The sequence below is a fragment of the Bubalus bubalis genome, chromosome 23 (assembly GCF_019923935.1).
Source record: "Bubalus bubalis isolate 160015118507 breed Murrah chromosome 23, NDDB_SH_1, whole genome shotgun sequence".
NCBI lineage: Eukaryota > Metazoa > Chordata > Mammalia > Artiodactyla > Bovidae > Bubalus > Bubalus bubalis.
In genome coordinates this window covers 32,809,206-32,834,539 of record NC_059179.1, presented here as the reverse complement: position 1 = coordinate 32,834,539, position 25,334 = coordinate 32,809,206, and the positions used below count along the sequence as shown (strand labels likewise).

General features: G+C 43.3%; 1 protein-coding gene and 1 long non-coding RNA gene across 8 annotated transcripts; one reads left to right on the top strand and one right to left on the bottom strand.

The window, feature by feature from the left end:
• Positions 1-1,782: 1,782 nt before the first annotated feature.
• On the bottom strand, positions 1,783-22,022 carry TECTB (tectorin beta). 7 transcript variants are annotated; one of them, XM_044935066.2, is made up of 12 exons: positions 21,879-22,022; positions 21,598-21,745; positions 20,324-20,514; positions 18,831-18,973; positions 18,653-18,755; positions 12,999-13,102; positions 12,774-12,857; positions 8,393-8,555; positions 8,198-8,280; positions 6,797-6,869; positions 5,129-5,161; positions 1,783-3,585 (listed from the first exon to the last, which is right to left on the bottom strand). In XM_044935066.2, the coding sequence occupies exons 2-12, from the start codon at positions 21,671-21,673 to the stop codon at positions 3,562-3,564; spliced, it is 1,077 nt and encodes a 358-aa protein (XP_044791001.1). In that variant the 5' UTR covers positions 21,674-21,745; positions 21,879-22,022; the 3' UTR covers positions 1,783-3,561. The 7 variants fall into 7 exon arrangements, with proteins under 7 accessions (XP_044791001.1, XP_044791002.1, XP_044791003.1 ...); XM_044935067.2 differs by having other exon boundaries at positions 18,653-18,725; XM_044935068.2 differs by lacking the exon at positions 5,129-5,161.
• LOC123331349 lies at positions 7,111-25,334 on the top strand. Its single transcript, XR_006547929.2, has 3 exons — positions 7,111-7,247; positions 7,786-7,961; positions 24,907-25,334. It is a non-coding gene; the product is annotated as an uncharacterized LOC123331349 (long non-coding RNA).

The window sequence follows — 25,334 nt, the reverse complement described above, 5'->3', positions numbered from 1 at the left end:
TGACAAACGGTTTGGTGGAATTCCTGCCTTTCTTCAGGAAGAGGGACACTATCTAGGCGCCGAGGGAAGAGTTTTGCAAACGGTAACCCAGCTCCATGGAGTGCCTGAGCTCCCATCAGCAGAACTCTTCTGCCCTGAGGTAAGCAGTTGAATTCTTGGACCTGCACAGATGCCACAATTCCGTTTTCACTGTGGTGGGCTCTGCTCCTCTCCAAAGCCCTTCAGCATCAAGGATTGAAAGCTCGTGACTGATGCTTGGAAGGAGAGAGGAAGAGGCATTTATATGTAGGAAACATGGAGCTACCTCAGCATGGAGACCGTGGGCCAAAAGTTGCTCCTCATGCCTTATACCTTCTTCCCTTGTTTGGGATCAGGGCTTCTGAGTGCTAGCACTTTGTCCCATCATGAACGCAAACAAGGCAGCTTCTGCTCTGGGTCTCTCAGAGAGATCGGCCAGTTTCCATCCATCCATCCATCCATTCACATATCCATCTATTCCTCTACCCATGTATCTATCCATCCTTATGAACATTTCATTAATTCAAAGAGCATTTATTGAGTACTTATTCTGTGCCAGGTGCCACACTGGGAGACACAAGAAAATATGAAACTTTCCATGATCTTTAGCTCTCAGTTCACTGGGAGAGAGGAAGCATACTAGTAATGCAATGTATTAAGGACTAATAGAGGTATGTGCAAAAGAGCGGAAGTAACTGAGAAATCCAATATTCGTGCATTGAAAGAGAATTAGAAAATGATACACAGATGTAGGGATGGGGTGGGATGTGATAATCAACTGTTATTGTCCAGTCTTTGTATTTGTATCAAGTGTGGGTGTTTGTTCCCTTCCAGCCCTAGCCCACAAGCTTACACAGTTATGTTCACATAGTAAAGACTGTTACTTATGCCTTTTTCATCAAACATTATGATACAAACTTTTGGCATCCAACCACACACATGCCTGGAGAATATATATATACGTATATATATATATACACACACACACACGTGCCTACATATATATATTCACACACATTCACATATATACATACACATGCACACACATAGACTCATATGTACACATATGCTGAGTATATACATACATCTCTCTGTATCTATCTCTCTATAGTTATAGGTATAGCTGTATCTATCAGTTGGCCAATAGGTAGAGATTTCTGTGCATGTGTACACTCAGTATATATATGTATGTGTATATGTCCATGTCTCTATGTATATCCTTTGAATTACTCAAGTTAAGAGAGATAGATGTCTTTAGGACTCATAACCAGGAATTCCTAAAATCTGTATCCAGGTTGCTTCTATATCAACCAAAGATGCCTAAAGGGGAAATTATTATTCCCTCCTCTTCTCAATGTCTATTTTTTCTTCAGCACTAATGGGAATTTGCAAGACAGAATGTTTGGAGAGTAGCTTTCTCTTAGTGATAGAGAAGTTGTGAGACATGAAACATACAACCAAATATCATAGACCTGTTAGTTAACTTCAAGTCTAAACATATGCAGTTGCTACTGAGACATGATGGCCTTAGAGACAGTGATGGCCACAGAAACTTTTCCCCCAAACACTCATCGTGTGAAATGGCTGCACCTCCTCGCACAGAAAGCCAATATTGGAATTTTCGGAATGCAAATGTAGGATAAAATGATTGAACACCAGTGGGATATATGTGAATCTAAGAAGTTCTAGTTGTAGAAACCCCTGCGTGGATTGAAGAATTGGCTATCAACATGATACATTAACACTGTAAGCTATAGTCATTGGTTATTTACTTTAAGACATTTTATTTATTCCGTAGCACCACAAAGAGATACAAGATCATTAAACATTATGATAAAACAAAGCAAAACTACCACAACATTGTTTTACTCTGACAGCCAAGGATTTGTGATTATGCCTGTGAGCATGCTATTAAAGAGTTTTTGACTAGAACTGATAAAATATATCGTCTGTCCTTTTGAAGTAAAAGCTAGCTACAAAAATTCTGAATTTATAGGAAGAAGAGATCCCAAATGGTTGGAGTACCAGCTTTGAGACCAGTTTGACCATATCGACTTATTTTAATGTAACCTATTGCTAAACACGCACTCTGTGTCTCCAGAGATTTTAGAATTAGCTTAATTTCTGAGTTCATTAACACCATTTAAAAGCACCAAACTACAGATCTTAAAACTTCTCAAATATATTAAATGCAGAGATACAAGCTGACATGTTTTCCAACAATAAGCCCAAATCTATACAAGACAAAGAACAGAATTTAAAGCTCAGGCTTTTCCAATGACATCCCAGCTGCTAGCCTCAAACTGGGGTCCTCAATATATTTTCTGGGATCTGCCGATTCTCTACCAGGACAACTTCTTTCCGCTTTTCTTTGTTTGTGTAAGTCATTCCTCTCACCATTTTCTGGGTGACTGGAGTGGCAGTGCTCTCAGCATCGACACCACCCGGTTTCACTGGCCATTTGTTTTCATTTTCTTTGCATTTATGTTTCCGATGTTTTGTTGGTTCCGTTTGAACGATACAGGTTAGTGAGAGAAAAACAGATATGGGCTTGAATGTCGCAGTCAAGGCTAAATGAGGTCAGACCACTCTCTGAATCAAGATTTCTTAGCAGAGTGAATAAAAATAGTGAGAGCCGTGGGCATCACAAGGCACAGCAGGATGGGATTGCCAAGCTGCAGAGAACCTGTCACGGTAGTCCCTCTGAGGCATGTTGCAAGCAGCAGTTTCGTTTAGGCAATGCTGTATTATCACGTGAAATGAATGCTAATGTTTTATTCCTTCTGCAGCTTGAGCCCTATTCAACTTGTTATTTGCTTCTCATCTTAGAAGTCTATATCAGCTATAAACATAGTGAGTGTCTACCTACATAATGTCTATACATATTTTAAAACTTTGTAGTAAAAAAAAAATTAGGTTAGCACTCATGGGGATTTCTCAAGAAGCATTTTCCTTCATACTGTTCAGTTTGGAGCAAAATAAACGTTTCTGCTCTGATTTCCACATCATCACTTCAAAGATTAGAACCCCTGCCTAGTGGCTCAACCCTGGTCCTTAGATAGGAATTGCACAGCCTGGATGACAAAGGCCCCTTGGGCAGACTTGGCTGTTCTGTGCATTCTGTCCCCAGTGCTGACTTTGTGCTTATTCTCTACCGTCTCCTCAAAATGTTCAGCTGTGCTTGGTTGCTACTCTTTTCAAATCAGAATAACTTTCAAAGGAGTCCACTGCAGCCCCGACTTGAATCTGGGGAAAGGAGACTTCCCCACCAGCTGCAGGGGAGAAACAGCAGAACCTAAGAGCCACAGGAAGTCACAGGAGGAAGTGGGGCACCAAAGAAAAAACGATCACTGAAATTCGCAAAGATCACCGGAACACATATTTGGCAAAGCGCTATTCTCTGCTCCCCAGTGATATGGTCTTGTTTGTTCTTTTTGGCAGCACAATATATGTGGTTTGTCATTGACAGAGGAGATGGTCTTGGTGGAGGAGCTGCATCTGCCTGCCCAGCTCTCCCTTATAACACAGTGCAAACCCCCAGCATCACGATGAGGTGATAGAGGACATCTGTGGACCAGACAGGAAAGGAGACAGAAACAGTTCAACAAGGAGCAAGGAGAACTCAGCAAAAGAGTCAACATCAAAGAGTCCACTCAAGGGCGTTGAGTGGGTTTTCATAAAACTCTGCACGTTGTATACATAGTCAGATTGTTTCATCCTCCAGGGTTTCCATAGCTCACCTTCCTCAGTGCAAAGAACCCAACAGATAAGCTCAGGATATGGAACTCTGACAAGTGGGAACCTGAACTTAAATAATATAGTGATGGTGCTTTTCACTGTATGGCGTGAGCTGTAGAACTGCCTTTAAGAATGAGAATCCTGGTATCATAAAGAATTGATTTGCACGATTTCCTGTAATTATGAGAGCAAAGCCTACATCTGTGAGTTTATGAATAAATAGAACTGGCTTGCCCATCTTCTCGCATAGCTACCTCCTTTCATCATTTGGTGAGATCTTCTTCCTCTAAGAGGCTTCTCGGGCTGCTGTCTAAATCACTGTTCAGCTCCCACCCACCCCACTTCACACACGTTAGGAAGGGCAGGAGCCCTGCTTGCTTTGTTCACTGTGATAGTCACACCGCCTAGAGGAGTGCCTGGTACAGAGTCAGTAATTATGGTTGATATTTACTGGATGTTTGCTGCATGCTGAGCATTGTTTAGGGCTCTTAGCTGTAATAGTTAAGCCACACAACAACTTCTGTGTATGAGACGGGCAATTATTAACCCAGCTTCAGAGAGGAAACTGGGGGATGCATGGGTGAGGTCATGGCTCAAGGTCACTCAGTTCATGACAGCAGAGTCACAGAAGGGACTAGAAATATTTGTTGAATGAACAGATCATTGAAAACTCAAGCTTTGCAAATGCAGAAACCCCCAGGAAACCACCTGATGATGTCTGTGCTCAGACTTGGTGGGGCTGGGGGTAGGGGTCCCATTCTGCTTCATCCAACTTGCCCCCAGCTCCTCCCTCCCTTCCGAGCTCAGGGGCTGGTTGGAGAGAGACCTCTACCTCTAGTCTCCCTCCACCTCATTCAGATGTGCTTTAAAGTATACCTTTTAATTCTTAAGGGACCAAAGATAAGCTTCTTTTAAAACATAAGAGGAATTTGCTGTATGGCTCAGGAAATTCAAACAGGGACTGTATCAACCTAGAGGGGCGGGCTGGGGAGGGAGATGGGAGGGAGGTTCAAAAGGGAGGGGATATATGTACACCTATGGCTGATTCATGTTGAGGTTTGACAGAAAACAGCAAAATTCTGTAAAGCAATTATCCTTCAATAAAAAATAAATTAAAAAAACACATGTACATGCTAAGTCACTGTGGTCATGTCTGACTCCTTGCAACTCTATGGACTATTACCTGCCAGGCTTCTCTGTCCAGGCAAGGTTACTGGAGTGGATTTCCGTACCCTCCTGCAGGGAATCTTTCTGATCCGGGAATTGAACCCTGCATTGGCAGGTGGGTTCTCTACCACCAGCACCACCTGGGAAGCCCCTTTGAAACACACATCTGCCTGTTAAAAACATTGCATGGAGCTCTTTTCCTTACCTGAGAAGCTATAGAGACCAGAGGATCCCCTGCCTGTAGTGAGTAAAGAGAAAATGCAGAAGCTTTAAGAAAATATTACAGAGGGAGCAGCTGTGTTCCTAAAACACAAACCTGACTGATTTCCCCACTGCCTTTAGGACAAAATTTCTAGCAGGCTTGACAAGGCTTCATCTCACCATTCTCTTCTCAGCTCTCTCTAGCAGGGCTTGGTAAACTTTCTGGAAAGGGCAGGTGATAATAAATATTTTCAGCTTCACAGACCACATGGTCTCTATTGCAACCACTTGAGGTGGTTGAAAGCAGGTGGAGACAACCCCTAAATGAACCAGTGTGGCCATGTTCCAATAAAACTTTCTGTAGAAACACCGAAATTTGAATTTCATATAATTTTTGAGTGTTATTAAATACTGTTTTGATTTTTGCAACCACATAAAAAGGAAAAACCATCCTTAGCTTGCAGATCATACAAAATCAGGCAGTGCCTGGGTTTGGGTTCCTGGCCAGAGTTTGCTGACTCCAGCCTCGCCACAGCTTGCCCACCCTTGATGTCACAGGCCCCTTGAGGGCCTGACTTCAAGATGACTCACAGAGGTCTTCCCTAAGCCTGACTAGGTCGAGTGGCCCACCTATCCATGCCCATAGACCCTGCCTCCCCCACCACGATGAACAGTCACCTCCCTTTCCCTTAGCATTTAGCATCTCTCTCTTTGCTGGATGGTACATTCTAGAAGATGAGACCCATATGTGGCTCCTTTATTTCTGAAACACCAGCACCAACCCAGGCCGAGCTTGCTCCTTTACTGGTTTGTTGAATTGCCCTGGATGCCCTGCTGCTGCTGCTAAGTCGCTTCAGTCGTGTCTGACTCTGTGTGACCCCATAGACAGCAGCCCACCAGGCTCCCCCGTCCCTGGGATTCTCCAGGCAAGAACACTGGAGTGGGTTGCCATTTCCTTCTCCAACGCATGAAAGTGAAAAGTGAAAGTGAAGTCGCTCAGTCGTGTCCAACTCTTCGAGACCCCATGGACTGCAGCCCACCAGGCTCCTCCATCCATGGGATTTTCCAGGCAAGAGTACTGGAGTGGGGTGCCATTGCCTTCTCCGGTTTACTATGCTAGGTACAGTGTAATAATTTGATTCAGGAATATCAATCCTTAAATGTATTATCATCTTCAGAAAAGGTTAACAGTTAAAACAATGCATGATAATAAAATATAATGCCTAAAACTACTTTCAAAATTAGAAGCCAGGTTGGAACTGAGCTAACATCTCAAGAAACATAAAACCAGTTGTTGGTTCCCACCCGCACTCCATTTGCTGATAAGTCATTTATAAGATTCCTCGGGACATAGACACAAAATGTGGGGTGCCATTGCCTTCTCCCTGGATGCCCCAGTAGCTTGGTTTTCTATTATTATTGCCTGCACACCGTGTCTGGAAGTTCAGCACTTCCTAGTCCCTGTGGGGCATTGGAAATGCAGCCACAGGCCCAACTTTTTAGGGTAATTAACAAACTTCCCCACCGCCCCCGGGTGGGGAGACTCGTTGCGGGTAAAGGTTGTGTCTACAGGCACAACTGGTTTGGCAATTCAGTGAAAATGCTCAAACTGGCCGTGCCTGTGGACATAGCCCGACATGAAGGCAACTGTTTGGAAAACAGAGAAGCTTACTACGGAGGGAGAGCTCCACCACCAGCACGCCCCCAGTCTGGTCCCGGAGGAGGCGTTTCCGCTTGTCACAAGTCTGGAGACCCAGCAGAAGCCAAGGGGAGAGGAGGGGAGGGCGGAGGTGGGATCAGAAACAAACACAGGAGAGAAAAGAGATTTTTTTTTTCAAAAGTCACAAACTTGATGGAGTCAAAATTCCCCAGACCTCAGATACTAGTTCCCTTATTCTTTTATAACCAAGTGAGAGATGTATCTCATCCCTTCTCTGACTTGACAAAAAGAAATCTTTCCATCATGAACTCTTAAAGCTGGAACAAATCCACATAGCGTGTGGGAGGGAACTGACACTTTCTTTTGATGAGAAGTAAGACTTTTGCCCATAGTTACTCTTGTCAGAGTGGTCTGACATGTGGACGCCTGCAAAATGTGTTCCGGTTCATTTTGTTTTTTAAAGGTAATACCAATTATCCTTCCAGGATTATCCTTCCAGGAACAGTTAAATGTTTCTCTACTGCCTTCCCTTTATCTGTTTGTGCATAAGTGACTACTATCTGGCCAAATAGGGATCAATAGAAACAGAGATTATCATCTTATATCTGTTGGTTACTACAGGTGAGCAGGTGCCCTCTTCAGAAGCACTGTGTCCCTCCTCACCAAGGTCTCTGGTCCAAACAGACTGGAGGAGGTTAACAGTTTGGAATTAAGGGCTTTGAGGTCTTTAAGGCAGTGGTTTTCAAACTGGAGCATGCCTCAGAATTACCCGAAGAGCTTGCTAAAGCACAGATGGCTGGGCCCAGCCAGAGTGTCTGAATCAAGTGGATCTGGGGCAGGGGGCTGAGACTTTGTATCCTCACCTAACAAGTTCCCAAGTGATGCTGCAGCCGCATGGACCGAACTTTGGAACCACCGCTCTGAGGATCAGGTTCACACCAGGTCCCAATGGAAAACTGTCTCCCACCTGAATTCACTCTGCATGTTGATTGATCTTGCAGCAACTTCTTGGGGGAGAAGCAGAAGGGAAACTGACCACCCTGCATGAGCTACACTAAATGTGTCTGTGAAGCTGGGTCCTTTCTCTCAGGTGATCAGAACAACTATGATCTCACGTGGGAATTCCTACAGCATCTCTCTGGTCCATCACAAGTCCCAGAGATGGACCCTCAGGCTGGTAAGTCAGGAACTCAAAGTACCTTTGCCTTCCATCCAGAGCTTACTGCTATCACCTGGATTTTGAATTTCCCTTATCCTTTTAACTTTTCCAAAGCATTTCCACGTCTGTTATTGCTTTCATTTTCCCTAACACTGCTCTCTGAAGAGAAGGGCCGCTATTACTCATCACCACTTTATCCTTAAAAATGGGAAAACCAGGCTCAGGGGTTAAGTGACATGGGCCAGACCATGTACCTTGTTGGTGGCGGGGCAGAACCGCCTGGGACATCTGCTCCCACCCTCAGCATCCTTTCCTCCAGAATGTCCTCAGCACACACCTACAGGGTCAAGTGATAATTCCCAGCTAAAAAAATATACAGCTTCTCAAATACTGCTCTCCCCCACCCCCAAGCTCAGGTAACACTCTTGTTCCGGGGAGGGGTGGCTCACCACGGGGCAGGAGAGCTTCTCACTGTCACAGATGAACGTTTCGCAGTGTAACCACACCTTGGATAGTTTGGGGATGTTCTGGAACCGGAAGGCATTGAATTGGAAGGTTGCCCTGTGGTCTTTCCCGTTCTCATGCACAAGGACTGTTTCATCCGTGGGGCAGCTGGAGCACACGGGGTGGAGGGAGGGAAGTGGGGGAGACAAGGTCACCTTGTGAACTCCAGCAAGAGTGTCTGAGGCAAAGTCACGCATAGCCCCCTCTGGGCTGTTACACAGCACATTCTCCTTTTGAAGCACTTTGGGGGCATCTCACTTGTCTTCATTTCTCTGGGGTCTCTGAGGAGCTATGAGATGGCTGTGGTCATCCCTAGTCTACAGACAGAGTGCAGCCAGGGTGAAACAACTTTGAGAAGCCATACATCTGGTAAGTCATCACATCTCTGTCCCAAAGAAATGAAACCCCCAAGATAGTGTGCTTGGCGGATGGAATGTGTCCAGACTCTCAGCATGTGTCCAAAATAGAGACGGCGGTGCTAGGAGCAGCATTTCCCAGTCTGCTGCCATAGCCACCTCTGCCCAGGTCACACCCAGCACATTGCTGCGTGTGTATTGTGAGGTTTTGCCACTGGGAATTTGAATTTACATTACTTAAGTTTTATGTCCATTCTATTATATATAATTACTTTGGTAAAAAAAAGTGATATTTTTAATATGCGCACAGAAAAAAATGGCTCGAGGGATACTACCTAAATAACCCTGGCTATTATGGACTTTTTTTTTTTTTTTCCTAAATTCTCTGTAAGGAGAATGTGCTATTGGGAAGTTTCAAAATTCCAAAAGTATATTGCAGTAAAAGAAAAAAAAATGATAACAGATGGACATGGGTTGAAACCCATAGTTCTCACCTGGGGGCCATTTGGCATGTGGTTGTCATGACTTGGGGGACTGGGGAATGCTCCTGGCGTCTAAAGGGTAGAGATCAGGGATGCTACAGAATGTCTTGGAGGGCACAGGACAGACCCCACAACAAAGACTGATCCAGCCCAAAGAGTTCATGGTGTTGAGATTGGGAAACCCTGGTTTAAGCACAGTAATTTTTCATTTGCCCAGCACATATGGATTCTCTACATAAGTGCTAGACATTCAACCAGGTGTTTGGAAGAGACACAGTGTTTCTTGGGAATATACGGGGGCCCACAGAGTGTGGGGACTTGCGTACAGGTGACGGTGAGCATCAGGATCTGTCCTCTGGAACAAAGGTCTATGGGTTCAAAAGCTCAAGACCAGTGAACAGCCCTGCTTGGACCCCAAAGTTCATGCCTCTCCTGGCGTGTGCCTCTGACTCTACTGTCGTTCCAGCTCAAGACATACAACAGAGAGCAGAGCAACCACCCCAGGGAACCTTCATGGTGGACCCTACCCTGCCCCCTCTATCAGAATCAGACATTAGGGCCAAATTAGAGGTAGGACAGAAGGGATGTTAACTCTGAGAGTCATTGAGTGAAATGAGGCCTGAACACTGCACCTTTTATCTGACCAAGGCCGGAAGCGGGGTTCTGTTGGTGAAGGCCTCTGAGCGGTGACAGAGCTAAGGACATTTTCTGAGCTGTGAAACAAGACTCTTGAAGGATCATTCGGTCTTTAAACCTGAGATCCTCATACGAATTCAAGACTAAGTGCTTAAAATAGATCCTTGCTGCTGGAGTGTCCAAGGCCGGGTGTCAGCCAGTGGAAAACAACGTAAGCAGAGCTTTGTTGGCGGCAGGCAGGAGGTAAGCCATAGGCAGGCCTAGATGCCTTGGCACTTCTGACTGTGGTATTTGCCTGCCCGTGACAGGTAGCTCAGGATTGTAGAACGTCCAGAGGGAGGCTTTTACACCGTCATCACAGGAGTCTCCTTTCCCCACCTGAGGTCAAAATTCCTGACAACCTATTTATTGCAATCTCTCCAGGCATTTTGAAAACTGGGCTTTCCTCCCAAAGGGCCTGATGTGAACCAAAAGCATGTGGGAGGTTATGGAGTGGACTTTCTAATTCTCCCCCCTTGGCACTGGTCTTTGTGTATGTATCTCCAACTTCAAAGGGCCATTTCAACTAGGCAGAGTTTGCAACTATATCAGGGCTTCTTTGATTTAGCAGCACTTAAATGCAGATTCCCGGGGTTCACCCTGGGATCGTCTGAAGTTGTAGGTTTGCGATGTGTCTGTATGAGTAGCAGGCACCCGAAGGAAATCCTGTGCACACTAGAGTTCGAGGACCACTTGTAGAGACTACCCCAAAGTCACAAGCATTCCCTTTTCTGTCATATCACACATCTGCTAGGTGAGCAAGAGTACCAGAACTATCTAAGGAGACAATTCCATGATGTGTCAGAAGACTTTGCCCTTGTGTGGCTATTGTTTGAGAGAGGTTCCCAATGCCTATTGGTAATTTCAAGGTCCCTATAGGTCAATAATTTATTTTAAAATAACTTATTTTAGAATCTCTCTGAAGTCATTGGATTTGTACCGACAACAACAAAACCTAAATGGCTCATTCAATAACATATGAATTAAGAGCCAAACTGAGCTCTCATCCCTACAGGAAGATAGGTGGCTTGCATGTGGCCCTTACTGACCTGTCCTACCTGGTGTTATAAGGTAATGTGTGTGTGCGTGTGCGCATGTGCACTCAGTCATGTTCTACTCTTTGCGACCCCATGGACTGTAGCCTGCCAGGCTCCTCTGTCCATAATGCTGCTCAGATCATCATCCCTTTACTAGCTTAGACTTGTGGAATTTGAATCTGCCTGTTCCTCACTTTCCTCATCTATAAAATAGTGATTATTATACTACCTACTTTCTAGGAATTTTAATGATATTCAAAAGAGTATTTGTAAAATACCTATCTAGAGCAGTGTCTGGTATGTTGTAAGAGCTATATGAAGGGAAAGTCACTCAGTTGTGTTCAGCTCTTTGCAACCCCGTGGACTATACAGTCCATGGAATTCTCCAGGCCAGAATACTGAAGTGGGTAGCCTTTCCCTTCTCCAGCAGGTCTTCCCAATGCAGGGATCAAACAAAGGTCTCCAGTATTGCAGGTAGATGCTATACCAGCTGAGCCTCAAGGGAAGCCCAAGGGCTGTATGAGTGCTTCTTAAATAAATATATATAAAGATCCAAAGTGGCTTTATCTTTGTTATCTCATCATCTTTGTCCCTCGCCCCTTTATTTTTGCTTAGCCCTGATGAGTTCCAGTGTAATTGTCTGCTTTGGTTTGGGGAATGGCCTCTTCTGAGTTTACTGTGTGTGGACAATGAGTAAACTTCTGAGTTTACTGTGTGTGGCCTCTTCTGAGTTTACATTGCGTGGACAATGCCTGCATCTCTAGTATACTCATCTACTCATCTGGTATACTTATCTAATAGCATACTCTAGTATACTCTTTTGCTTTCCAAAGTTACAATTCTAAGTGTTTCTAGACAACTGTCATCTCAGGGTTAGCATGTCATCATGAACTCAAGGAGAATCCAGACTCCCTTACCCAGAACCTCTCTTCCCTGGGAGCTTACAAACTATTCCTCATGTTCACAATCCACAGTCAACAGTAGAAAGCATTCTTTGTCACATGATCTTCAGATGCTGTGCTCTGTCCTTCCCTCTACTATATCCGATCGGTTGCTAAATTTTTATTGCTTTTCCCCACTTGGATGGCGTTGGATGACCTTTTCATTCACTTAGCTACAGCGTTGATTCAGGTCTTATCACCTTGGGCTCTAGAGCTGCCACAGCCTCTAAGCTGGTCTTTATACCTCTTGTGTACTGTTTCTAAGCCATCTGTGTATGATTTCTAGAATCACTTTTCTATGCTATAATTCCAATACTTTAGTCCTCTACTCCAAATTTTAAGAATTACTCATGGAATTATTAGTAAATAAAAACAATGATATTAAAATTGATTGGATACCAACCAGGTACTATATGCTAAACTTTTTGCATGGACATCTAATTTAGTCCTCATCTGGGTTCTGACGTCAGATGGACTGGATTTGAACCCAACGTGCCCATTTCCCCATAAACACGCATATGCACTAATTATGTGACATTACTTAACCCCTCCTATGCCTTGGTTTCCTCATCTGGAAAGAGGATATGATAGTAATCATACTCACTTGTCAGGGAAGTGAGTTAGTACGTGAAAAAGCTCTCAGGATAGTATCTGGTACCTAGAAAGCACTATGTAAGCTTTTCCTGGTATCATTACTCAGTTTGGAAACACAGAGGAAGTCACTAATGTGGCCCCAACAGGCTCCATCTCTTCCTCCCAAGCCGTCCCGAGCCAGAGTCACCCCGGATTACCTGGTCCCACCACTCAGGCTTGTGGTCCAGAGAACTGTACCTACCCCTTGTTGATCAGCTGCCACTGCAAAGGATACATGAAGTCAGCCGAGGGTGTGGCCCAACAGCTGTTCAAAACCACTTTAAACCTGAAAATGAAACAAAACACATCTCACTTTAAGCCTGAGAATTATATGCCTAGAAACGCTAGGTGATTAAAAAGCCTCTGGTCTGGTCTTTTTTTGTCATCTTTGTATTTACAAATACAGACAATAAGAATACATACTTACCTAATGCTTAACCCTTTGGCTTCTACTCCTGCAAACAGATCTGAACCGATTTCGGATGTCTCCAGGATAAAAGGCGCTTCTTTCTTAATGGAGAACTTGGCATTCTTTGGAAGGAAATTGACACTGGGCATTATGATCTGTCAGGATGAGTAGTTTGGTCTGACAGGAGTAGATACATCAGGATGGGGTGGGGGGTGGGGATCAACCCAAAGACACAGGCTCGTGAGGCCACAGTGAGACCCTCAGGGGCCAGAGAAGTAGTACCTCCTAGGATCCTGGTGTCATCTTAGCATGGATGAGGACATCATATAACTGGGTTTGCTGGTTACAGTGAGACATGTACTGTATGTTGCATCCATGCCGATGAGGAGCAAGACTTGCTTGATGGAAAAAGAGTGGAATCCAGCAATGCTGGATTTCCTTGAGCAGATTCCAGCTTGGACTGGAACGTTTTTACTTTTGATTCCCAATTCAGTTAACAATAACAACAGAAACAACTTTCTGATCACCTACTATGTGTCAGGAACTGCTCTCTATGTTGAGAGAGTCTCTAAGTCAGGCCATCCTGTCTGTCGAAATTTATCAGTGAACAAGAAGAGATCTCTGTCTCCAGTCACCTGACGTTCTAGCAAGGGAGTTGGACAGCAGGCAGTAGGTGAATTATATAATTATATAATTATTTATATATATATATATTTTATATATATATAATTATATATAAAATATATATAAATATATATTTATATATATAAATATATAAATATATATAATATATATAAATAAAAAATATATAAAATAAATATATATATATAATTATATATATAATTAATTATATAATTATATAATTAAGTGAATTATATGGCTAGGATAGACTATAGTATTCTATATAGAAAAACTATGGAAAAAAAGTGTAGAGCAGGGTAAGGTGGATTGGGAGTACAAGGAGGGGACAGATTTTAATTTGAAATACAGTGGTTGGGAGGCTTCCTTGAGGAAGTGACATTTGAATCAAGACTGGAGGGAGGAGATGCCAGGCAGGCATCAGGCCATGCAGGAAAAGGCCCTAGGGGGAGAGAGTGGCAAGCAGAACCGCAGGGTGGCCAGTCTGCTGGAACTTGAGTGAGTAAAGGGGAGGTGGGGAGAGGCGGGGAGTGAGGAGGGCAGGAGAGGAAGTTAGATGTAGGCGTGGATTCAGGAGACTATGGCTTCAATTCAAGGACAGCTGGGACTCATTGCCATGATTCAAGTACAGGGGAATCAAGACAAGGATCCTGGATTAATCCGAGTTCCCACCACTAACTTGGGACACACCACGCAAGCCAGACTTTGATCCTTAGCATTCCCATCTGCAAAATGGGAATACCTTGTGCCTTCGTCTGCCTTGCAGAAATGTTTCTATGATGCTGGCTATATGCAATAGGAGCATAAAGCTTAGACCAGGATACTAATGATTTCATTAACTTAGAGATTTACGGAACTGCAATGGGTAAACAATGACAGCAAGGACATCTAGATAAAATAGATCTTAACACCCTAAGGGTCAAATTTAGGGAACTGACAAGAGGGTTCAGAATCATCTTCTAGGGTCTCTTACATTATCGTATCAATCGCAGGTCCATCCAGGGCCTCCTGACTTGGTCACCCAGAAGTCAATTTTTTTCTTTCCCTTCTCTCAGCCCCCGGCACCATTTAAATGGTTGTAATGATTAAACAATAACATTCTTAAATATAAGTGATCAGCTTAATGTGCAAGTTGAAGTGGCAGAGGATAGTAGCTTCTAATGTTCCTTATTATTTTCTGAGATTTATTTTATTTCAAGGGACAGTTTCCAAATGTAGGATCTACCTGAGGATGATAATATCATCACCAATGTAGCCGGAGGTACTTCTCCTGGCCCCCATCTCCTAGGAACCAGGAATTGGAATACTGGAATGCCTCCACTTGCAGAGGAACCCTCCTGATTGTTACAAAGTGTCAAACACAATCTTCACCCTTGATTCAATTTCTGAGAAGAAACACCTCTGATGGTCAGTTTCTCGACTTCTCACCTGACAGAAGGCAATGCTCAGTGTGCCCCCACTTTCTTAATAACACGAAAATTACGGACCTATGTCCAGAGAACGTCACCCTTTAATACCCAGGCAATTTGTTTTGGCAAATTCTGGGCTCCACCTTTTAGTAGGAGCATTAACCCAGGGGATCATACTCAGAGAAGAGTGAATAAGATGACGAATGGACCACCAAGAGTGGGATGATATTTCGTTTGGGAAAGACAGGCTCAAGCTAGTTGAAGGACCTTCAGCAGTATCATTTCAGAGGAGAGAATTGGGACCAATGGGCCAGAGTTCAGGACGTTAGATTTCACATGTTGACCTAAAACAAGAAGGCCCAATTTGTCATCGTCCTTGGAAGAGATAGGGAGTTTATCCCTCAGCAGTCTTGCAGAGGGTTTGGGGCATTAGATGGAAGGTCTACATTAATCGCCTCTGAGGTTTGTTCTGAGTCTGGAAGTCTATGATTTTGGTCTCTATTTCTTACATTTGTTCCATCCCAGCTTTGTCATTTGTTTCTGTCTAACTAAAAGCAACAGCCTATACCATTTTGATTGAATAAAAGTCAACCTAATCCCACTCTGACATTGACGTTAACAATGCTAGAGCTAGGAGCTCTCAGTTTCCAGTTTGAATGAGGTCTGGAGACCTCTCTGGTGATCCAGTGGCTGGGACTCTGATTATCCAATGCAGGGAGCATGGGTTCAGTCCCTGGTCAGGGAACTACATGCTGCAACTAAGACTAGACATAGCCAAATAGATAGATATTTTAAAAATGAGGCCAAAGTTTACAACTATGAGCATGACTACTTCCTCGGACACTTATTTGTGCCAGAAACTGTGCAAAGTGTTTTATAAGGATTATTTCATTTAACCCTTATAACCTCTTGGGTAAGTGCTGTTATTATCCCCATTGAACAAATTCGTAGGTGGAGACCAAGAGGAGTTAACTAACTTGCTCAAGGTCATACTACAGTAACTAGGGGACCAAGCTTCCAACCTGTGGTCTGATGTCAAGGCTTATTTTCTTAACCTCAATGTTAGGCTACTTCTGCAGGTTGACTGCCTTCCTTTATTTGGAATTGAGAGTCAAAAATCTTTTCACCAAGAATACCAACTACAGAACCACTTGCAGTAACAAGTAGAAGAGGATGGAGAGAGACGAGAGGAAGCAGGCTGAGCAGAACTGGTGGTTTTGGAGCCCAGCGTTTGGAGCTCTTGGAATCCTGGGCAATTAGCAGCGCGCTGATTCCCCTGCCCCAGGCAGGGTACTGCTCTGTCTCTGCTAATTTGATGGAAATTTATGCAGGGAGCAGCTGTTGCTTCAAAAGCACGCAAGAATGCTCTGAAAGTGGAAGAAGGGAGGAGAAGAAAAATACCAACCACATGGGTAAGGCACAGGAAACAGAGCCCATTGTGGGAATGTTAATCAGTACCAAAACCTCCGTTGTAACCTCAGAACCCCCTCGATGCCAAGGTTCATTTGTCCTGTAAGGGTTGTGTTGGGCCCTAGGGAAGGCCTTAGCAAGAGCTCATTTCTAGCAGTTCAAGGAAGCAGTCTATCTAGCTCAGAGGATGGCCTGGTGATGCTGAGAACATGCTTCCTGATTTTTGTTTTTTCTTTAAAAAGATCTAAGGTTTGATATTCATGTCTGAAACTTCGCTCCACATAACTGATGGTGAATGATGTATTTACACAATCATGGTCCCTCTCCATTTCCACCTGTCGTAAAATCTTCATGGGGTCATATCTACAGTTTTATCTGGTTAAAGCAACAATCCTATACTTCCAGACAGGGACTCAGTAGTTAAGATAACCCATCATCAACATGTCCCCTGGGTCTGTTGTCACGTATAAAGCTTATTTTCTTTCCTGGAGAAACTTCCTCAGTTACTTCAGTGGTTTTGCCATTCTTTCATCACCCTGGTGATCCACATTGCATCAAGCCCCTGCCAGTATAGGTCAAGGGTTGTATGGGATTCCTTTTCTCGGGACTTAATCACTAGTGGTGTGTAGCCTGGGGCAGATCTAGGTTTTGTGGGACCTTGAAGCTTATTTAGAGAGCCCTCTTGAAAGAAAAGAATTAAAACTTTGAATACAAAATTAGACAGAGGGCCTTGAAAAGGGCCTGTGCATGTCAGATTGGAGGAGAAGGGGATGACAGAGCATGAGATGGTTGGATGGCATCACCAACTCAATGGACATGAGTTTGAGCAAACTCCTGGCAATGGTGAAGGACAGGGAAACCTGGCGTGTTGCAGTCCATGGGGTCACAAAGAATCAGGCATGACTGTGCAACTGAATAACTACAAAAAATGTTGGGGGTCATGACACTCACGCTTCGTTCCCCACCTAGTAAGTTTGCCCTGGAGACCAGTGTTAGAAGACCTTGTTCGAGACTGGGAACTGCTCTAGACCACAAGTGGGATCTTGGGCAGATCATTTTCTCATTGGGTTTTAGATCCTTTTCTGTAAAGTGAACTAGGTTATTCTAGGATCCCTTCTATGTCTCACCTTCTAAGTTCAGCAGATTAATAGCTTCCAGAGAACTGGGAACTGGGCTCCCCTTGTGGCTCAGTTGGTAAAGAATCCTCCTGCAATGCAGGAGACCTGGGTTCAATCCCTGGGTTGGAAAGATCCCCTGGAGAAGGGAAAAGCTACCCACTCCAGTATTCTGGTCTGAAGAATTCCATGAACCACAGTCCATGGGGTTGCAAAGAGTTGGACATGACTGAGTGAATTTCAGGGAACTGGTAAAGTGAGTTCCAAGAGTTCAAAGTCAGTGGAGCTCCAGGTAAGATAATTGTTTCCTTTATGAAATGAATAGGTTGCACTTGATGGCCTTTAAGGCTATCTTCCAGTTCTAATCTTTTACGTAAAGGTTTCTATTTCTGATTTCTGCCTGTGGTTTCCTTTAGCCAGCTGGGCTATTGCCTCTTCACTGGAAGCTGCAGATCTAAAAGACAAAGCACCTCTGTAAAAGGAGGGCAGCTGGGCTAATGGCCATGGCATAGGTGGTTTCTCTGGAGTGCTTTATTCTGAGTGCCTTTAGCTTCAGTGTCAACACAGGCAGTGTGCTGAAATTAGACAAAGAGGAGACCCACGAAGCAAAGGGCTTTGGAGACCAAAGACCCAGGGAGCAGCAGCCACCCTAACCTTTCCCCTTAGCACTGTCCAGGTAGGAAGCTCACTACACTGTGCCCGATGTTTTAACAAGAGTTGGATCCTGAATTTAAATCTCTAGAGCGGGTTGTAGTGGAAACTAATCTTGGTTAGGAATTAGACTGTGGCTGTCTTTACCGCCTACTGACCTTTGGTAACTCACAAGATTTCTCTTGTCTCGATTTTCTCATCTGTGAAATGGGAAGATTAACCTTATTTCTCTGTGACACCTTTCCTTTCTTCCATCCAGTCTATGAATCTGAATGTCTGTTGCATCCAGTCTTCAAAGAGGCTTAACACTAGACCAAAGCTTATGATTCAACACCAATTCAAGAATGGGCTTTCATATACAGCTTAGAGGAGAACAAATGCTGTGGAAACATCCCATCATCTCCTGTAAAGGCCACGGGGCAGCAGTGGGGACCTGGAGACCACTTACAGTATAGAAGTTGAGAGACAATTGGCTTTCAAACGTGCCCATGCTCCCGTTCTTCACATGAACAGTGGCCACTCTGAAAAGGGGAGAGAATTTTGCATAAGGACTGAAACATGCCTGGTTGACGGGGACTGCAGAGCATGCGCAAGGCAGCCAGCCCTCCTCTCGTAGAGCAGCTTACCTCTGGTCAAAGGCAGCCTGGTCCACCAGGTAGGTGGAGTGATAGGTGCAGGAAAAGGAGTAGTTCACGGGCTGGTTCTTGACGATCACGGTGCTGTCGTTGGAGACGATGTGACTGTAGAAGTGGTAGATGGGGGGCTTATACTGGAGAAAGGAAGCAGGCAGTTAGGGTAGCCCTTTACCCCCATCATGTGAGTGAAAGTTCTTGGAAAAATGATGGACGATGGCTCAGAAAGTCAGTCCCTGGGGAGACATAGACTTTGCCATTGATATAACACCCATTCTTGTTTGTAGGTGAGCTGATCATTTTTGTAAAGAGTTCCTAAGTCTATTCAAGATTGTTTATAATAATCTAAGTTGAATGTGGTACACTTAAAATAAAAATCTATATACCTATCAGGCTTCTGACCAAACTGAACTGGTTCAAGAATCTCTTATCTCCCAACATCAACTTTTTATTTATTTCCCCTGCCCAAGTAATCTTATGTGACACCTTCACCTATCTCCCAGCTCTAGAACATTACTGCCTAGTTCTTGGTCTTTCCTTCTTCCAATCATCAGCGCTAATCCTGAGATTCTTTCCTCTGACTTCTTAGACTTTAAAATCACCGAATATTAGAGTTAAAGGGGATCTCCAATACTCACTTGAGAAGTGATCTGCCTGAGGCCACACAGATGATTTCTAGCTCATTTTACCAGGATATTAAAAAATGAGATGTTTTTGTTAATCATGACCATGGTTCTTCCCACTAGATCACTGAATCACTGAATCACTGTGGGGCTTTTAGGAAGCGAATGTGGCCCCAGGATCTGAGACCTAGTAGATGTACCCTCTCCTACAGTCAAGGCAGTAGGGATACTAGACCTAGCCTTTCTTCATGATTGTATCGCTACTGGTTGTGGTCTTGAACTGTGACTGGGAAGTCTCCAATTTCTCCTCCATTCCATAAGGACATTTGACAGGAGTTGTGGTTCCTTTGCATTGTGATGACCTATCCTAGGTGCTTCACAAGACCCGATTATGGGCTGTGTTATACTTGGGTCTCTCCTTTAAGATGCCTGCGAAATGCAGTTTGCCTCCACTTCAGAATCTTGAGTAGAAGATGGCCCAGCTGTCCAGCCCAGGAAGAGTGGCAGCGATGAGTGCATAGTCAGAGCTCCAAGTGACACGGAGGTGGGAAACGCATTGAGTTGGCTGTAAGATGTTACAGAAAACCCTGAATGAACTTTTTGGCTAAACCAATAGTTTGTTCTGCTCACAGAGTTGGTCTAACCGCTCAGGCAAAGAATTAGAAGAATCAAATTTAAATCCCCAGAGTTGCCTAAACTAGGCAGAAGAGAAGAATTTAAATAAAACTCACATCTCAGGAAATGTGGGGGTCGGGACTGACTCTTAATTGGACAGTGGTGAATTTTGAATCCTTTTAAGGATGGACAGCAGACGGGCCTACTTGCCTCCTGTTAGCAGCTCTTCCCTGTGTAGTTTAGACTTACCTCAGACTGGGTTCCACAATAGGATTTGTTTTTAGGTGACAAATCTGGGATTACGAATTGGTAGTAGCCTGCTTCATGGACCCCATTGTAACACAGCCCGCCAAGTGCCAGCTGGTGCACTTCCCATCCATAGGGGCACTCGGGGATTTTAGTGATGATTGTTTTGGGATAGCAAAACACGAGAATGACATCTGGAAAGATGAGAGACAAGGCTTCAAATTGGATCTGGTAATCATATTAATCTACATATGGTGGGCTCCTATTACAGCTGAGCATGCAACACAGTTGGTTAAAATTATTTTCCCCACTATTCTTCATGAGCTGTGATGAAAGTTCCCCCCGACATCAGTCACTAAAGTTTCCCATTTATAGATTTTGCAACCTCTGTGTAAAATCTGCACTATTCTTAACATGTATTCAAAACTAGTCCATGTTTAAACTCGAACATATTTTAAGGAATGTATTTTTTAAACCAGACTGAATGAATTGGAAATACATGTATATTTCAATCTGGTTTCATATATATGTATATACATATTTTTTAATCCCATGAAATGAGCACATTAAAGTTAAAATGTCAATTTATGCATAATGCTATGAAATAGTAATTTATGGCACAGCACAGAAATCAGTAATCAAATGGACAATAGGAAAAAAAAGGTGAAGATTTTATCTCTATTTATTCATCTCTTTAGCACCCTCAATGTGAGAGACATGGGTTCGATCTCTGGGTTGGAAAGATCCCCTGGAGAAGGGAATGGCTACTCAATAGAATTTTAATGCCTGGAGAATTCCATGGGCAGAGGAGCCTACAGTTCATGGGGTCTCAAAGAGTTGGACATGACTAAGCAGCTAACATTTTCACAATTTTAAAAAGTGTAAGTTTATCCAATATGTTTGTACTTTCTGCAGGAAAAATCGAATGGACATTGGGGTCCTTAAGTGCTTCTGTGTGTGTTTGTCACTCAGTCATGTCTGAACCTTTGCCACCCCATGGACTGTAGCCCATCAGGCTCCTCCATTCATGGGATTCTCCAGGCAAGAATCCTGGAGCGGGTTGCCATTCCATTCTCCAGTGGATCTTCCTGGCCCAGGGATCAAATCCAGGTCTTCCGCAATACAAGCAGACTCTTTACCATCTGAGTCATTAGAGAAGACTATGTGGCTACATAACAGCATTTTCCTAACAATATAAGTACAGAGCTTTGAGCTCTGGGAAGAGACGCATTAGGAAACAGTCCTTTCCAGGAAAATGGGGTAGTGCCAGAACATACCTGCTTTATTTGGAGTGCAAGATCTTGCAGAGGCTTCTGCGAATACAGCCAACAGGACAAAGGCCCTCATCACCATTGCTTTTGCCAGGTGGCTGAATCAAGCTGGCCAAACGTTCACGGTCTTGCCAGGGCCTGAACCTTGATCATTCTAGGTCAGAGATATATGCAAGAAATTAAAATCAAGGGTGAGAACAAAAGCAGCACCATCATAGGATACTGGTCCTGTCTCCCATTTCTAATGGCTCCTCATCTGGGCTGGGAGGCAAACATGGGGCTCCTACCGCAGAGAGCGTCAATTTCACACGCTGCTGCTCATGTTCCCAACTGCTTCATTCTCCCAGACTGGAGGCTGCCTCTCAGGTGTTCCTCAAGCCTCTGCTCCCAGTCCTAGCTGGACTTTATATAGCCTGAGTGTGTAAAAGAAACCTACTCCAGATAAATCACAATGAGCACGCATTATCCACTGTGGGGGGAAATAAAAGACAATCTTGCACAATAATCCGATGGGAAGCTCAGTTACGGCCACTTGAGGCTACTTTCTTTTGCTTCACAAGAGTTGGAGAAACTTTTTTTTTAAAACTAGTTTTTAAACCAGGAGTGAAATAAAAAGTTGAATTTTTTTCCTCTTCATCAAAAAATAACTGTGATCAGAGGCAAACTATTTTGTGCACGGTTCCAGGTTGCAGTTTTTTTTTTTTTATATCTTGTTTTCTTAGGTTTATTTCTTGCTTTCTTATTTTTTATGTGTAGGTGATCTAAACTGCGAATGTAGAAAGACGTAAGTCCCACAGTGTTATGCCTGATACTAAAGAAAAAGCAGGCTGTTTGTGTTCATGCAAACGTGTTAAAGATTTTTTTCTCTAATATTTTATAATAAACCCTGAACGTCTAGAGTTTCATCTAGAAGTTCATCTAGAACTTCATTCTGAAATACAACTTTGTTTGTAGACACCTGAGTTTTCTAAAGTCTTGTTAGTCTCCCAGAGTGATGATACTGGAAGAAGGAAATTAGAAAGACAATTAAAAAAAAATTTTTTTTTAATGGAAGTATAGCTGATTTACAGTGTTGTGTTAATGTCTGGTGTATATCAAAGTGATTCATATATATATATATATTCTTTTTCATACTCTTTTCCATATGGTTAATTATTTAATATAGTTCCTTATGCTCTACAGTAGGACCTTGTTGTTTATCAATTTTATATATAGTAGTGAGTATGTGTTAATCCCAAACTCCTAGTTTATCTCCCCCTGCTTCCTTTCCCTTTCAGGAAGCATAAGTTTGCTTTTGTGTCTGGGACTCTGTTTCTGCTTTGTAAATAAGTTCATTTAGATCATACTTCAGTTTCCACATATAAGTGATATGACATTTGTCTTTCTCAGAAAGGCAATCTTATGACTCAGTCCTTAGTCACCAAACAAGGTCTCCCCAGAAACAACAGATAAAATGCTGCTCTTGCAAATTTCCAAATATATTCTCTTGGAATTTTTAGCACCAGGAAATTTAAGAATGAAAAATAAGAGTTTCTTGTAGCTTTTGTTTTTAGAGGAAAAATAGACTCTTTTATCAAGCAACTGTGAGCATACTCTACAGAAGCCACTATATTAAGCATTTTGAGAAGACAGATGTAAAAAGTGTAGAAAAATGCCCTGCAGGCAGGAGTTTACAATGTAGTTGAGAAGGTAAATCGTACACAGTGCCTCAGAGTTAGAATGCTTTTTAAGTCATTGTTCCGTTAACCTTATCACATTTCCTTAGTTTTAAGATATGTGTCTCTCCCTCTGAGTGCATGTAATTTAAAGTCTCAGAAACATTGAGGTGTGTCTTATAAGCAATATGAATTTACAATATGATAGAGATCTTTATATCATCAAAACCTATTGTTGAATCAATGGTGTAGCTTACAGTGATGTGAGGTCGCTCAGTCATGTCCGACTCTCAGCGACCCCATGGACTGCAGCCCACCAGGCTCCTCCGTCCATGGGAGTTTCCAGGCAAGAGTACTGGAGTGGGGTGCCATTGCCTTCTCCCGATGATACCTAAGAACTGAGGAAATAGCCATATGGTCAGCCATGATAGATTTTTGTGACTCAGTTTCCTTCTCTGTAAATGGAAGTCTTAGCCCCAGCCTCAACTTAGAGGGTGGGAAAGCAAAGATGTAAAGGCTCTTGTAAACTATAAATTGCTAGGTAAAGAAATAGATGACATAAAATGATAAGCAAAAATTTCCGGCAACCAGTATGCATCCCTGAGTTGTTTTTCTTTTCCAAGGAAGTACCATGAAGTGCCCATGGTCGAGTCATGCAACATGAGACATGTCTATATTGTATAACACACATGCAATGAGTGTATTTTTTTACATAAAGACTGAATGGGCTGAAGAGGGGAAAAGGAGGGAACACGTTAAGGCTTCTAATACTGGCATCCAGTTCAGTGTGACCTGGAAGTATCAGCATGTTTTTACTGGTCTCTGCAACTCATTTGGAGAAGGCAATGGCAACCCACTCTGGTACTCTTGCCTGGAAAATCCCATGGACAGAGGAGCCTGGTAGGCTGCAGTCCATGGGGTCGCTGAGAGTCGGACACGACTGGGCAACTTCACTTTCACTTTTCACTTTCATGCATTGGAGAAGGAAATGGCAACCCACTCCAGTGTTCTTGCTTGGAGAATCCCAGGGATGGGGGAGCCTGGTGGGCTGCCATCTATGGGGTCGCACAGAGTCAGACATGACTGAAGCGACTTTGCAGCAGCAGCAGCAGCTGCAACTCATTACAGGCATTACTTCCTGAGCAATAAATGGCACTTGAATCTCACAGGCATGCGTGGATTCCGAGTTTCTCTTTCCTGGGACTTAGCACTATCTCTGAGCTTCTTCCTCCATCTACTTTTTAAAACATATGTTGAGTACCTATAGTATACCAGGGATAAGGCCCTGGGAAGACAAAGGCAAGTTAGCAGAACTAGGAACTGGGTGGGTGGGATGCACAGAATGATGGAAATCTGTACAGGGAACATGTGATGGGAGGAGGGAAAAGGGAGGGTCAGCATGCTTGACAGAGTAACAAGTAAGCCTAACTGCATAAGAACAGCCACTCGGATTGGACACAGATGATTATTGATCACTGATAATTCAGTGTTGATCTTCCATGTATGTTAGGATCCTTGTTTCCATTTCAAGATAATTCTTTTTTAAAAAATTATTTATTTATTTTAATTGGGGGCTAATTACTTTACAATATTGTGGTGGTTTTTGCCATACACTGACATGAATTCTTTTCACCGATCTTCAATACGTCCTTCTTTTCAGCCAACCTTGGCCCAGTCCAATCAATAGGATCATCTGAACTCATGAGGAAAGGCAGAAGTCACTCACGAAAAGGGTTTCAGGGGAACTACAGACCTCTCCCGTATTCCAGTGGAAATATCTGGTGGATGCCTACAAGATGCCTGAGATCAAAAGCCCCCCTCTGCCACTTACTAGCTGTGTTCTTGAGCAAGTTACTTAGATTCTGGGAGCCTTAATTTCTTCCTTTCCTGAATGGCTATGATCATATTTATGATAACAGTTACTCAGAGTACTAAAAGAAATATAAATCAGTTTACATACAGTGACTACTTTTTAAAAAAGTAAGATTGACTTTATTTATTTTAAAAATTTATTTCCTTGTTGTTTGCTGTGCCGGGTGGTTGCTGCTGCGTGCGGGCTTCCTCTAGTTGCGGTGAGTGGGGACTACT